Source organism: Ipomoea triloba, chromosome 1 (genome assembly GCF_003576645.1).
Source record: "Ipomoea triloba cultivar NCNSP0323 chromosome 1, ASM357664v1".
NCBI classification, from domain to species: Eukaryota; Viridiplantae; Streptophyta; class Magnoliopsida; order Solanales; family Convolvulaceae; genus Ipomoea; species Ipomoea triloba.
In genome coordinates this window covers 31,332,817-31,346,769 of record NC_044916.1, presented here as the reverse complement: position 1 = coordinate 31,346,769, position 13,953 = coordinate 31,332,817, and the positions used below count along the sequence as shown (strand labels likewise).

Genomic DNA, 13,953 nt, shown 5'->3' with positions numbered 1-13,953 from the left:
GGGGGGGGGGGGGGGGGGGGGAGTTGGGGATTATATGATTTTTAGACTGTTTCCGGTTGTACAAACTGTGATGCTATCTCTATCATGGGAAATAGTTCTGTGTCAGTAGGTCCCATTGAATTTTGTTGAAGATAAATTGGTGAGAGGTTCTGTGCATTTTCAAGGAAGTGTGTCATGCCTGTAATTAATTTCACCAAGATAATTCAATTATAATATTTTGGTTAAATGCCATAATTCATGAGTAAGAAGGGAAATCAAGCCATAAGCATTAGCTCCCCTGCTAATGTACCCAAAACAATTAGTCTTGTGACTGGTAAGTACAAATTTAACCAAAATGTTACCTCTAAAGTTGATTCTCATCTGAGGTGCGACAGGACTGATGACGGTGAGTCCTGTCTGCCATGGTTGCACCTCTCCCTCTCCTCCTCTCTTCAAACAGTGCTACCCCTATCTGCATCTGGTACTTACAATATGCATCCTATATTAAAATGTTAAATAATGAAGCAGATATTAGGAGAATGCAAGAGTTTGGCTGGTTTCCTATTATTTATACTGTCTTACCTAAGTCATCTTTATATTTTTTTTTGTTTTGTCATCCAGAAAGAAAATCGCTAGCCTTGAAAAAGAACGTCAAGATTTGCAATCAACTGTTGATGCTTTACAAGAAGGTAATCTATTGACTGTGATTATGTACCTGTTTCATTTACATTAGAACAGATCTATTTAACGTGATGCTAAGAGAAATGAGGCTTCTATTATTTATGAGGGTTAAACTATACAAAGATAAGTAGATAACTAAAATAGTTTTACAATTATCCACTCTCATTAATTCACTTATTCACCCCGATATAATCCTATTACTTACTGGAGGAGTCAGTACAAGCAAACTGATTTTTCATTGTCCTGTGGTGTCTGCAAGTTGTGAGATGAAAAGTCAATAATGTTTTTTGCAATCAACCAAGTGCCAAATATATGTGATGTGTCTGTGTGCTGATATTTTATTTTCATTCTTACCAAAGGACATATTGCAGCCCAGGAGTTCTTGTTGGTTCTACCCATTATCAAGAAGACAAGAATACTCTTTAATCATATGAAATATAATTTGACATTATGCAATCTGGGAAAATGTCAGAAGTATTTGTCACCTATGTGGGTTTGAGATTGAATACCTATTATTGGATTAATTTTCCAAGTGTCTTAATTAACCATTGTTTGTCCTGTCCAATCTCAAAAACTTTAATTTGTCATTGGAAGGGAAATTGTTGTACAGAATTATATATTACCTGTTTTAGAAGAGTTCCACAGTTCAGTGAAGTAGATCTCTAAGCAGCCAGCTTGAAGAAGTTTGTAATCAAAATAACCTGATGAAAGTTCCGCTATGGCTTTTGTTGTTATTTATAAGCAGTGTATCTTTTGCTTATTGGTAGTATTGAAATTCGTTAATTCAGAATGATCCGGGATGTACCGCTTTCCACCCTGGAGCCTCTAAAGATATTGTGTATCTTTAAAAAGCTTGTGTATTTTCATTCGATGACTGTATCCTTCCTCAATTCTTGTGCAGAGAAGAAGCTATTGCTGTCAAAACTACGAAAAGCTTCTACTGGTGGCATGTTTGGTGATACTAGCAGGACTTCACCTAATAAAATAGATGTCTCAACGTCAACAGAGGATCTTGGTATGCAATTTTAAATGTCATTACATACTGGAGTGTTATAAACTGCTTTATGGCTCCAGAATGACCTGTTTAATCTGTCAAGTTATCTGTTGAAGAGGAAGAGATATATTCCTTAGAACTTGATTTACAAACAATCATTGACAACAATATATATAGGCTGTAGAAGAATACTAACAGCACCTAGGGATACTAACAGTCATCTAGGAAATAAATACTAATAAAAGCAAATATAAACTAATAAAAGCACATAAGATTACAGTGAATCTCAAAATTATCCATAGTTCTAAATTTTTTGATTTGTGAATTCAGATGACAATGAAGGTTTGACCACTTCAATGGATGATCCAAACCCCGGAGCTCAGACTACTGCTACTAGTACTGAGTCCTCTGACTTTCCTCATCTGCTTGACGGTGGTCAGCTCAGATTTGAAGGATCAGCATTGACCATTCCTCCCGATCAAATAAGAATGATCCAAAATATTAACACATTAATCTCTGAGGTTGATTTTTCCCATCATTTCTATTTTGTTATTCTTTCTTCCCCCTCACTTTTCTTAAGGGTGCTTTTTTACATTCCCAAATACTTTTTCACCACTTCCTAATAAATAACATAAACAACTCATTTTTTTCAAATTTTCTTTTACAGTTATCATTGGAGAAAGCAGAGTTGATGAAAGCCTTCTCTGCAGAATCATCTGAATGCTCTAAACTCAAGGTAAGTGGTTAAGTTTCCCATTTTGTTGTGTTTTTAGCTCAATTCTCTGCACAATCTTCTTTGGGTTTTGTATATATATTTTTTCTGGATGTAGGAGTTAAACAAGGAGTTAACCAGAAAGCTTGAAGCTCAAACACAAAGGTTGGAGCTTTTGACTGCTCAAAGCATGGCAGCTGATAATATTCCAGTGAGACAACCAGATAGGCCTTTCCATGAGAACACCGCGTACGCAGATGAGGGTGATGAGGTAACATATGTTGCACCTATCCCTTCTATCCAATGTTATAACATTGTTGTAGTGCCAATTCTTTCCCAAGCTTGTACACTACTAGCCTTTCTGAATTTGGTTTCTGATATCCTCTTTAATCAGGTGGTCGAAAGGGTATTGGGATGGATCATGAAGCTATTTCCTGGAGGGCCATCAAAACGAAGAACCAGCAAGCTTCTTTAGTTTTCACGAAGGTTTCATTAAAGCTCCTTGTCGAAATCAGTTTTTGCTCCTCCCTGACATCTCAACCCTGTAATTTTTGGTAGGCAGCTGGAGTCTAAAGTTTGTAATTAGCAGTGATCCATACAACAGCTCATTCTTTTTCCCGGAAGTTCTTTCCAAAGTCACATTGGAAGATGAGAAAATCATTCCTTGGCAATAAAGGTCGCAGCACCTCAGTTGTGCATTTCATTTGGATACATGAAGAAGTTGTGGGAATGCGGGATATGAATTGGATTCAAAGAGAAAGAGTTGAGTGATTGCAGATGCAGTGTGTTAAAATGTACTATAGGCGACAATTTACTTCTTGAATCAAAGAAAGAAGATTTGTTATCTTTTCATTTGCAACAAATGATGTGTTTTTTTTTTTGTTATTTCCCAAATTTCCCACAATGATGGTGATAGTGGCCTGGAGAACTGAAGCATGAATGCAGAAGCAAGCTAGGTTTGGGTGATAACACAAGAAAAAGATGGAGAGAGGCAAAATGGCATTGAAGTTAATACAAGTAATTGGACACTCTGAGCAAAGTGTTCTCAGAATGCACAAGTATTGTTGCTAAATTGGGGCCAAGTATTCAAACCCCAAATACATATATATGAGGAACGATTTTTAAATTTTTTATTTTTTTTTGCCCATGTATTTTCAATGGGTGAAGAATCAAATTTTATTTTCATTCATTTTTATGCTTTTGACAGCATATCAACCAATAACCTAGTAAGGTAGATTTTTTTTGGGTGTGTATCATGTTAATACTGAGTCGAATTGTGTTCTTGAGAGAGTTTCAAATGTGCATATTATTTTATTAGGATAAAGGTTAAATAGACCCTTTAATTATAGGTTAAGGTGCATTTGTCCCCTAAACTAATAAAAGTTTTAATTAGACCATTCATCTCTTTACGTTTATGCAATTAAGTTAATTAACAAGTTACATTTAGGTTACAGATAAATTCTTTTTTTTTTTTTTAATTTAAAAAATTAATTAAAATAATAAATATATTTTTAATTCAAATAAATTAATAAATTAAAATGAACATAATCTTGTAAAATGGAAGAAATTGTAAGAAACAATAAGAAGAGAAATAACTGAGAGAACTCAGAGAAGAGCAGGGATAATTTTCATTCATATCTATAATGGTGTGTTTTACCATGAAATAAGCTTGACCCTTCGATAGATACTTTGATTAATATATTCATAACATATGATATTTATTTTCGTGTATAATGACGAGGGAAAGAAAGAACTCAAAGAAGACAATTTGTAAATCAACATTCAACAGAAAGTTCAACAATAAAAACGACGTCGTTAAAAGGTGCTTATTCTACAGATATTGTGACGTGTCATCATAGATATTTGGCAAATTATTTTTGTGGCGCAAAACAATTCTGGAAGGCAGTGAAACTCTCAGTTGGCAGTTGATGTGGAAGCCATGGCTCTTCTCACTGGAAAGCTCTCTCCTTCGCCTTTCACCTTCTCTATTGTCTCTGCATCTAAAGGTTCCTCTCTCTAACAGCTTCTTATTCATACATCTATGGGCATCAACTTTCTTGAACATATAGTATAGTATGCGTTTCTTCTGATTGTACTGTAAACAGAAGCAAACCCAAACTCAAAACCATTGAAGCTCAGAGAAGATTGGAGGCAGAGATCCAAACCCATTCCTCCTGGTGGGACCTACCCAGCTAAGGACCACTGCAGGTTTTTCCTTCGCTCACACTTTCTGCCATTTTTACATTTTTTTTTTAACTTTCCAATTTGTTGTAGTTCTTGACTTTGTTAATGTGTTTTTAATTTGGTGCAATTTTATTGGTTTGATTGGCAGCCATTGCGGGTTGTGTGATACTTATTACATAGCCCATGTAAAAAATGCTTGTGCTTTCTTGGGGGATGGCATGTCTAGAATTGAGGTGAGTTTCTCTCTGATTTTATTTTTTTTTCTTTTTATTGCTTCTTGGCTTCATTTTAAGAAATCTTTTTGTGTGTAATCATATATAGAGTGAGGCCACTTTGATTGAGTGGAGAGATTAGGGGAAGAGAAGAAATGTGTCCATATATTTCCTTTTCCTGTCTCTACAGTTACAAAAGCTAGAATTACCAAGTTCAGGAAATGATTGTATAAAAGTTGAAAAACAACTGCCTGCTTTCTAAGCTTTATCTCAAGTCAAACCTGCTAGCTTTATACATTAGTAGGAATGTTATTTTGATGAATTTTGTTCTGTTCCATCTGCATGTTAGCGTTATGTGTCATATAAGGTTTGCCCCATTTTCATTCTGTAATTCTGTTTCACTTTTCAGGCCTTGGAACCTGTTGTACATGGCAGAGGAAGGAAAGCTGATTCATTGGAGGAGACTTATATGGGTGTCCATGAGGAATTATTGTATGCTCGTAAAACTAAGCCTTTGGAAGGTGAACTTTTCTATCTGATGGCTCGTTAAATGTTATACCATGTAGTGCAAATCTGGAATTAGTTATTAGAATTCTAAAGTAATTCCTAGAACATTCTTGAATTTTACCTGTGAAGATACTATGTTCACTTTGTGGCTTAAATATTTTGTGTAATACAGGAGCTCAATGGACAGGCATAGTGACAACAATCGCAATAGAGATGCTGAAAACTGGCATGGTGGAAGCTGTTGTATGTGTGCAGAGGTATCGCTTATTCAACGTTGTAAAAGCTTAATATTTCTCTCTTCATTCATGGTTGAAGGAATTTCATGTTCATTATATGTGAGTCTCATGTAGTCTTCTTTATTTGTCCTAGTGATCCGGAAGATAGATTTGCTCCTCGACCTGTCTTAGCGAGGTGACAGATCTGAAATGCTAAATGGTTTCAACCTTCAATGCATCTTATAATTATGATTACTCGATATCATTAGTGTTGGTTCATGTCTCAAATAGGACACCAGAGGAAGTACTAGCAGCTAAAGGCGTCAAGCCAACACTGTCTCCTAATTTGAATACTCTTGCTTTAGTTGAGGTGTTTCCCGTCACTTCTCTTAGTATGCCACTACGTTCTTTCTCTTCTTGGCTTGTTAATATTGTGCATAGTATTGTCTTCCTGTTCACAGGCTGCTGGTGTGAAACGACTTCTGTTTTGTGGTGTTGGTTGCCAAGTACAAGGTTTGATTGTAATTATGCTCTGCATTTGCCGCTTCCAGGTTTTCTCTTTTTCATGACTTGTACTTTATCATAATGCAGAGTAATTTCCTGATCTGCAGCTTTAAGATCGGTAGAGCACTATTTGGGTTTGGAAAAACTTTATGTTTTAGGCACTAACTGTGGTGAGTACTTACTTCGAATTGATTGTACACTAGAACTTCATCACACATTCACACGTTTCATTCTAACATATGCTATCAAATATGTGAACAAAACGAGAGGGATCAGCATTGCAGCATTTGATTGCCAAAGTACATTTCATTCAGTCGATTATAATCTAATCTCTTTCCTGTTAATAAGCTTCCATGATGATTTGATTAGTACACACAAAGAAGGAATATTTCTTATGGCTCCATTTCTTTGTTGTTTGATAATGGGAGTTTTTCCATCAAGGAACATTTGTCTACATCTTGCTTCATTAAATACTAAAACATCTAAGATCGACTATAATTAAGCAACTTTTTGTTGATAGTGGATAATGGAACGCGAGAAGGGCTCGATAAGTTCTTAAAGGCTGCTAGTGATGAACCGGATACCGTTCTTCATTATGAGTTTATGCAAGACTACAAGGTATGAAATTGGCTAGTTTGCATTATTTCAAGCACTCTTGCTCAATCTTCTATAAATAAATAAACTCGCACACACAAAATAATTGAACTCCTACTAAATTTGAATTGTGGATTTATATATTTAAGTGCTAAGCATTGATGAATTACCAACTTAGTTGAGAAGATGATAATTTGTGGCTCTTGGTTTCATTATAAAGAATCTGGATAGTTGTTTGAACTCTAAATCCAATATTTTGACAGGTCCACCTGAAACATTTGGATGGGCGCATTGAAGAGGTGACATGGTTCCAACATTTGTAAATCGTTTATGGTTTGCTATAATGCTGTTTTATTCAACTTTATACTTCACTAAAGCAGGTTCCCTATTTCTGTTTACCAGCAAATGAGTTAGTTGATGTTATTGCACCATCCTGTTACAGGTATATTGCACTTGATTTTTCTCCAATTTATATATTTTTCTTTTACTTTCACAAATTGGCAAAATTTGGTGTTCTACATTTCACTTTTTTTTTTAATCAATTACTAAATTGGAACTGTATAGTTAACATATTTTTGTTGTCTCCTTTCTCTGGATTACAGCTGTTTTGACTACACAAATGCCTTAGCGGTGAGTTTTCTCTACTTAATCAAACGGTTTGCTCCTTACATTTGTATGAAATAAATATTCAATTATGTTCTCCACCTAGTCTACCCCTTTTGGATTTTCCTTTTACATAAAAGAAAACACAAATATTATCTTTAATAAGCTTTCCAGGATTTGGTTGTCGGCTATATGGGTGTGCCAAAATATGCTGGAATTAGCATGACACAACACCCACAGTATGTTACTGTCAGGTAAAATAATTCCAGTTATATTAGATATTTGTAGTTTTTTTCCCCTTTCATGTAATTCCCGTAATCAATTACTCTTACAAAATATTTGCTACGACTATCCCATCAAAACACAGAAATGAGCGTGGAAAAGAAATGCTTAGCCTTGTGGAGCATCTTTTGGAAGTGACTCCTACTATTAGCAGTGTAATACATGATGATTCATCTACTAAAGTTGCCTAAACTGTTAAAGTAGCGTCCATTAACAAACTCACTTATGCCAGGGTGACAGGAGGCCATTTGTAACGGAAACAGTGAAGGCAGATGACAATGCCAAGTTGGGTATGTATTGTTTCATAACTAATACTAAGCATATGAAAGTTGTTAGGATCAAGTGCTTATCACTACGCTAAAAGCTATAGCTAGACCTCCACATTTTCGAGAGGCAGGGTGATGACTTGGCTCTTTAGGCCTCGGCCCAACAGTCCCCCTAGCCACTGGTGTTGGACTTGGCCCTTCACCGGCCAACGCCCAACAAAAGCTGAGTTCAAAACTTCAAATCCAATTTCTAGTGTCCCATCTTCTTCAATAATTTTTCCAGGAAGAGGTCCTGCTAAGCCTGCCCCAAAGTTCGTTGGCAACTTGATAGCATTCATCTTAAACCTCGTAAGGATCTTTTCATACATCCAGTTATGCCCACGAGTTACGTTTAATTCCTCTTGTAACAGTTCCATTTGGCTTCAGGTTGGCCCAAAGGGTCTAGAATTTGCCCGGTATTCGTTGGATTACCACACCATAAGAAACTATCTGCATGTCATCCGCGCTTGGGGAAGAGAAAGGTATGAAGAATTAAACATAGAGTGTATGCATATTGGTAGGGGGTGAAAATTTCCATCTGTTTTTGACAATTGGGACTTTGTGAATGCAGAGCTGCACTGCACATGCCATCGTATGCAAAGCGAATCGTTTCCATGTATAACCAGAATGGTGAAATTGATCGAATGCTTGAGCAGTGATTGAATCTTGTATATGCATCCAAGTGAACACAATTTTGATAAAGAACAATGCCACAGCAGTTTGTACCAAAAACCATCTTGATCATTCAAATATGACCTTTTGGCCTTTGCTGTATGCAGACTTCTCGGCATGCTCAGTCCGAGGATATTGTTGTTATGCAATTGCTTGCATATCATAATGTAAAATTTTGCATGTCACAGTATTTCCAGGAAAACCCTCCATGCCAATGATTTAAACTTTAGGGCATGTCATTGTCAGCTCCCACCACAGAGAACCTTGCATGGTTTTGATTGATTCAAACCAAGCGGGTGCGGTCTGGATCGAATCCAAATTAGGGTTACAATACTGTGAATATTGGGTGCCATAGGCATGCATGAAGACCCTACAATTCTGTAAATCAAGCAGGAGACGTAAACCATACTAAAAAGATCTTGTGTGAAAGATTGGACCAAGAAAGTGTTAGTAACAATCGAACTTATACCTTTTAATATGAGAATCGGGTATTAATAACAATCGGACTTATATGTTTTAATATCAGAATTATGCTTCACCCTCCTTTTAGGACAGTGTTGTACATATAATGTCTTGCATGCATCTTTAAATTTGTAGTTAAATTTGAATGAAAAATCTAATAGTTGAACTAAATTATTTAGTTTAAATTGTTAAAGCACGTGTAACTATGAGAAAGGTTCCAAATCTCCGATCCTTAAGCTGGTAAAAAAGAAAAAAACAACCCGAATCCATTTATGGCTGTGTGATTCCTTTCACCCCACAAGCCCTAATTACTCAAATAAGCCCCAATTTCTCCATTCGCACTGTGCATATAAATACATAAACGTCATATGCAGGGATAATTGTATAAAGTAGAATTGAATTGGAAAGATTGAGGCTTTGTTTTCTCTTGGGATGGTAAGCGATCATGAATTCATGATGGATTGATGGCCCGAGAGGGATCCGAAGAAGAAAGGTGCCGGGTGCCGGGGCGGATAGTGAAGTAGTACTGCAATTTCAGCGCCAATCGTGAGTATGAGAAAAACCCTCACAAAACCCCTTCGTACCATTTCTGCAATCGTCAAATACAGCAATGGAAAATCCAAATTTCCTGCTTTCCTCACTGCACATTTCTCGAAACCCTACCCGGAGTCTCATTTCGCTTCCATCCCAAAATGGGTATTTACCGCCACAAAGCTCCCTCCACCAGAATGGGTGCAACCTTTCACGGACCTCTCTGATATCATCACCGACCACAAGAACCTCCAACCGTCTCCATGGGTCTCCCAAATTTTGAGTCTTTTGGATAATTCACCCACCATGGAGGAAAACTTGAAAACTTACTGCAAAAAATTTCTTATCAAGTTATCACCCAATTTTGTTGCATTTGTCTTGAAGTCAGGGCAGCTTTCTGAAAATTCTCATACTGCTTATAGGTTTTTCACTTGGGCTGGTAGGCAAAGGGGGTATGCTCATAATTTTGAATGCTATGTGTCTTTGATAGCAATTTTGTCTGCTTGTAATGATGTAAATAGACTTAGGGATATTTTTAGGGAGTTAAAAGATAGGGATTTTATGATGAACTTAGTGGGAGCTAATTCTTTGGTTAGGAGTCTTGGAAGTGTGGGGATGGTTGAGGAGTTGTTGTGGGTGTGGCGATGTATGAAAGAGAGTGGGATTCAACCTACTTTGTATACTTATAATTTTCTGCTGAATGGTTTAGTGAATTCTATGTTTATTGAGTCTGCTGAGCAAGTGTTTGAGGTTATGGAAAGTGGGAAAACTCCACCAGATATTGTTTCATATAATACAATGATCAAAGGGTATTGCAAGATTGGGAAGATTCAGAAAGCAATGGAGAAGTTTAGAGATATGGAGGTCAGAAACGTGGGACCTGATAAGATTACTTATATGACCCTCATCCAGGCATGCTATTCAGAGGGTGATTTTGACTCCTGTCTGGGACTTTATCATGAAATGGTGGAGAACGAGTTGGATGTTCCATCGCATGCTTATAGTTTAGTAATTGGAGGACTTTGTAGAGATGGTAAGTCTTTGGAAGCATTTGCTGTTTTCGAAAGTATGGTGAGGAAGGGTTGTAGACCTAATGCTGCAATTTATACTTCCTTGATTGATTCATACATGAAGAATTCAAACTTGGAAGCAGCTATGAGGCTTTTTGACAAAATGAAGGACGAAGGGCTTGAACCTGATGAAGTTACATATGGGGTTATTGCAAATGGTTTGTCCAAGTGTGGGAGATTGGAAGAGGCCTTACAGTGGCTTGAATACTGTCAGAAAAATAATAAAGCTATAAATGCCATGTTTTATTCAAGTCTAATTGATGGCCTTGGCAAGGCAGGGAGAGTAGATGAGGCTGAAAAGCTCTTTGAGGAGATGGCTGAGAAGGGGTGTCCTCGCGATTCTTATTGTTATAATGCACTAATAGATGCCTTAGTTAAAAGCGGAAAGAGTGATGAAGCCATAATGCTTTTCAACAGAATGGAACAAGAAGGGTGTGATCAGACTGTGTATACATATACAATATTAATCAGTGGTTTGTTTAAAGATCACCGAAATGAAGATGCATTAAAATTGTGGAATATGATGATTGATAAGGGTATAACTCCAACAGCTGCTTCATTTAGAGCTCTTTCTACTGGACTCTGTCTTTCAGGCAAGGTGGCGAGAGCTTGTAAGATCTTGGATGAGCTGGCACCAATGGGTATTGTCCTAGAGACTGCTTTCGAAGATATGATCAATGTTCTGTGCAAGGTTGGCCGTATTGTAGAGGCTTGCAAGTTAGCTGATGGAATTGTTGATCGTGGTCGAGAAATTCCAGGTAGAGTTCGTACAGTTTTGATAAATGCTCTAAGGAAAGCAGGGAATGCAGATTTAGCAATAAAACTGATGCATAGTAAGATTGGCATCGGATATGATAGGATGGGTAGCATTAAAAAACGTGTGAAGTTTCGAACTCTGGTAGACAAGTGAGTTTTAGGCTAGGGTTTGAGTCTGCAATAATTAGATGTTTGGTAATCCATGCGGTTCGTGGCTAAAGAACGTTTACTGTTCTTGAGTGATGCATGGACTTGGCAATGCTGCAAATATGGAGGAAGCAGAGAATGTAGAATTGAGAAACAGGAAGCACCTCAAAGAAATGTGTTTTAATTTCATTTTGGATGGTGAGGATAGATGTGATGGTTTGAATCACTTTGAATCCTTGCCACAAAATAGTCCATTGAATAACATTTTATGCATATAACTGGTTTTCTGTGAAACAAACTTTGTAGCAACAGTTGACTTTCTAAGCATACTTGTGACATTGGTGTTTCAATGTTTCATAAACTTAGACAAGGGTGAAGCATATGAATTGCCTATAATTTTGCAATACCTTCCCCACCACTCCATGAATGTGTTCTGTACTTCTGTGGCAATAAAATCTGATAATATGAAGGAGATACAATAATGCTTAAGTTTCTGTATCATGATATCAACTGATCTTAAAAACAAATTCTATCAATGGGTTTGCCATTGAGGATTATTGCTAGACTAGATCCAAAACCATAAATTCCAATGAAACATGGTAATGTCAACTAAGAAGGTCAAAAAAATCCAATAACATCCCATTTGGATTGCTCCATAATGCTGAGATACTAGACTTGTCCCTCCAAGCTTCCGCGATTAAACGCTGAGATACTAGACTTGTCCCTCCAAGCATCAGCTCAACAATCACAAGTTAAGCAAGAAATTGTTTGTTAGATCAAATGCTGAGATACTAGACTTGCCCCTCCCTCCAAGCATCAGCTCATATCAACAATCACAACTTAAGCAAGAAATTGCTCGTTTGATCAAACGCAGAGATACTAGACTTGACCATCCAAATTTGCGCTCAAGAATCAGAATTTAAGCAAGAAGTGAATAGTGAAGGGGCAGTGCCCACCATGTAAATGTTGTGGGCATTAAGAGGTGAATGGTAGGGTGTGTGTGAGCAGGAAGGGATGGGCAATGGTGTGAGAAGTTGATGATATTGTTGGTGACCAGCCCATGTGTATTCTTCTCTCGGTAATAGTGATGTCTAAGTAATAGGCTGCAGGGTTAGAAGGAACTAAGAAGTTCCAGTGGAAAAGGACATGAATACAACTGTGGATACCTTCCATGTCGCTATCTGTAAGTACCCCAGCGCAACTGCAAAATTCAAACACGATTTTTGCACTACCCAACTTGATCATCAAACATATATCAGCGCAGCTAGCTCTGTGTGTTACGTTCATTAAGGCAGATACTCAGATTTTGTTCAATTCAAATTTGTTGTTTTCCTGCATGGGTGCTCATATGGGCTGTCTGTTCTTGGACTTTTCAGTAAAATATATGTTTTATTTATGGGAAAAAAAAAACTTTATCGTGCAATCAAGATTACGACATCTTAAAATTTTTTATTGATTTTCCCCTGACCTCATACTTAAGCTACTCGACCCCTTTCTTCAATTTTACTTGAATCAACATCTTTTGATTTCTTGCATCCTCTTATTAAATGCGCTTTTGTATGTTTAGTAAATGATGCATCATTCGGGTTGTTCTTGGTCTAAACCGGTAACTTAAGTTCGTTTACCTCCTTGTAATCTTTGTCGGTTAGGGTAACAAAGCGGGTTTACTCCGTGCACACCATCAAATAGTGACTGTAGGTTTCTTTTGTCACTGCAAAAAATGCCATTAGTTTTTTATATTGTCAATGGTCTCCTTAGCTGAGTGATCTATAAACGTTATTGTAAGTCATTGAGACCAATGATCCATATTATAATAATCTCTACTCTTCACCAAAATTATACCAACAAAAAGGAAAAAGAAATGGGAAGTTGAGTTGATGTTGGATCTGGTGGAAAATCCAAAGAAATGAATTAATGTCATTCTTCTGCAGAAATTGCAACCATGACAGTCACAGACAGCCTTGGACCACCTCGTGAGCTCATAAATACTCCCTCACCCATTCTTCCCCACCCAAATGTGTGTGTTTGCATGTATTGCACATTAATTATAAAACCATATATATATATATATATATATATATATATATATATATATATAAAAGCAAAACAATCAATCAGACACAAGGCAAATCTAGGATGCTATCTATATTATATGCTAATACAAAAATGATTCACATACATAGATTTTCTGTTAGGTAGCCACACTATGTATTACACATTATTTTTCTCTAAACCATTATATTTTTATTAAGTAGTTTCTATTGTGTTGATCGATACCGATTGTATTTAGGGTGTGTTTGAAAAGTAGGAAAATGTTTTCTGGAAAATGAGTATTTTTTAGAAAACATTTTCCTTTCTAGTGTTTGGTTGCATTTTAGAAAATTGTTCTGGTTCATTTTCTGTAAAATGAGCATAATTATTTATAATTTTAAATATTTAAAATATACAATGGTGGTGGTGGTAATGGAGGTGAGTGGGTAGGGGTGGTGGGTGGTGGTGCAGGTGGGTGGGTGGGTGGGTGGTGGTGGTGGAGGTGGTGAAGG

General features: G+C 36.8%; 3 protein-coding genes across 3 annotated transcripts in view; all 3 read left to right on the top strand.

The window, feature by feature from the left end:
- Positions 1-3,585, top strand: part of LOC116025041 (protein BLISTER) — an 11,038-nt gene extending 7,453 nt beyond the window's left edge. Inside the window, exons 8-13 of the mRNA XM_031266107.1 lie at positions 601-668; positions 1,562-1,675; positions 1,985-2,175; positions 2,322-2,390; positions 2,485-2,637; positions 2,761-3,585. Of these exons, the coding sequence (XP_031121967.1) occupies positions 601-668; positions 1,562-1,675; positions 1,985-2,175; positions 2,322-2,390; positions 2,485-2,637; positions 2,761-2,841 (676 nt within the window). The 3' untranslated portion in view covers positions 2,842-3,585. The remainder of the gene's footprint in view (positions 1-600; positions 669-1,561; positions 1,676-1,984; positions 2,176-2,321; positions 2,391-2,484; positions 2,638-2,760) is intronic.
- Positions 3,586-4,212: 627 nt separating this feature from the next.
- On the top strand, positions 4,213-8,646 carry LOC115997436 (7-hydroxymethyl chlorophyll a reductase, chloroplastic). The gene is made up of 19 exons (XM_031236992.1): positions 4,213-4,372; positions 4,472-4,574; positions 4,699-4,783; positions 5,172-5,283; positions 5,442-5,526; positions 5,639-5,680; positions 5,776-5,854; positions 5,946-5,997; positions 6,096-6,158; positions 6,509-6,606; positions 6,846-6,881; positions 6,963-7,024; positions 7,185-7,212; positions 7,360-7,439; positions 7,553-7,622; positions 7,700-7,757; positions 8,017-8,081; positions 8,160-8,254; positions 8,344-8,646. The coding sequence occupies exons 1-19, from the start codon at positions 4,306-4,308 to the stop codon at positions 8,429-8,431; spliced, it is 1,368 nt and encodes a 455-aa protein (XP_031092852.1). The 5' UTR covers positions 4,213-4,305; the 3' UTR covers positions 8,432-8,646.
- Positions 8,647-9,199: 553 nt separating this feature from the next.
- Positions 9,200-11,814, top strand: LOC116013673 (pentatricopeptide repeat-containing protein At1g03560, mitochondrial). The gene is made up of 2 exons (XM_031253563.1): positions 9,200-11,430; positions 11,627-11,814. The coding sequence occupies exon 1, from the start codon at positions 9,459-9,461 to the stop codon at positions 11,415-11,417; it is 1,959 nt and encodes a 652-aa protein (XP_031109423.1). The 5' UTR covers positions 9,200-9,458; the 3' UTR covers positions 11,418-11,430; positions 11,627-11,814.
- The last annotated feature ends 2,139 nt before the right edge of the window (positions 11,815-13,953 follow it).

Bases quoted from the DNA above. Each gene is read 5' to 3' on its own strand.
- LOC116013673 (XM_031253563.1), top strand. From the start codon at position 9,459: ATGAGAAAAACCCTCACAAAACCCCTTCGTACCATTTCTGCAATCGTC.
- LOC115997436 (XM_031236992.1), top strand. From the start codon at position 4,306: ATGGCTCTTCTCACTGGAAAGCTCTCTCCTTCGCCTTTCACCTTCTCT. The intron at 6,159-6,508 runs GTGAGTACTTAC...TTTTGTTGATAG, and splicing joins TGTTTTAGGCACTAACTGTG to TGGATAATGGAACGCGAGAA. The intron at 6,882-6,962 runs GTGACATGGTTC...TCACTAAAGCAG, and splicing joins TGGATGGGCGCATTGAAGAG to GTTCCCTATTTCTGTTTACC.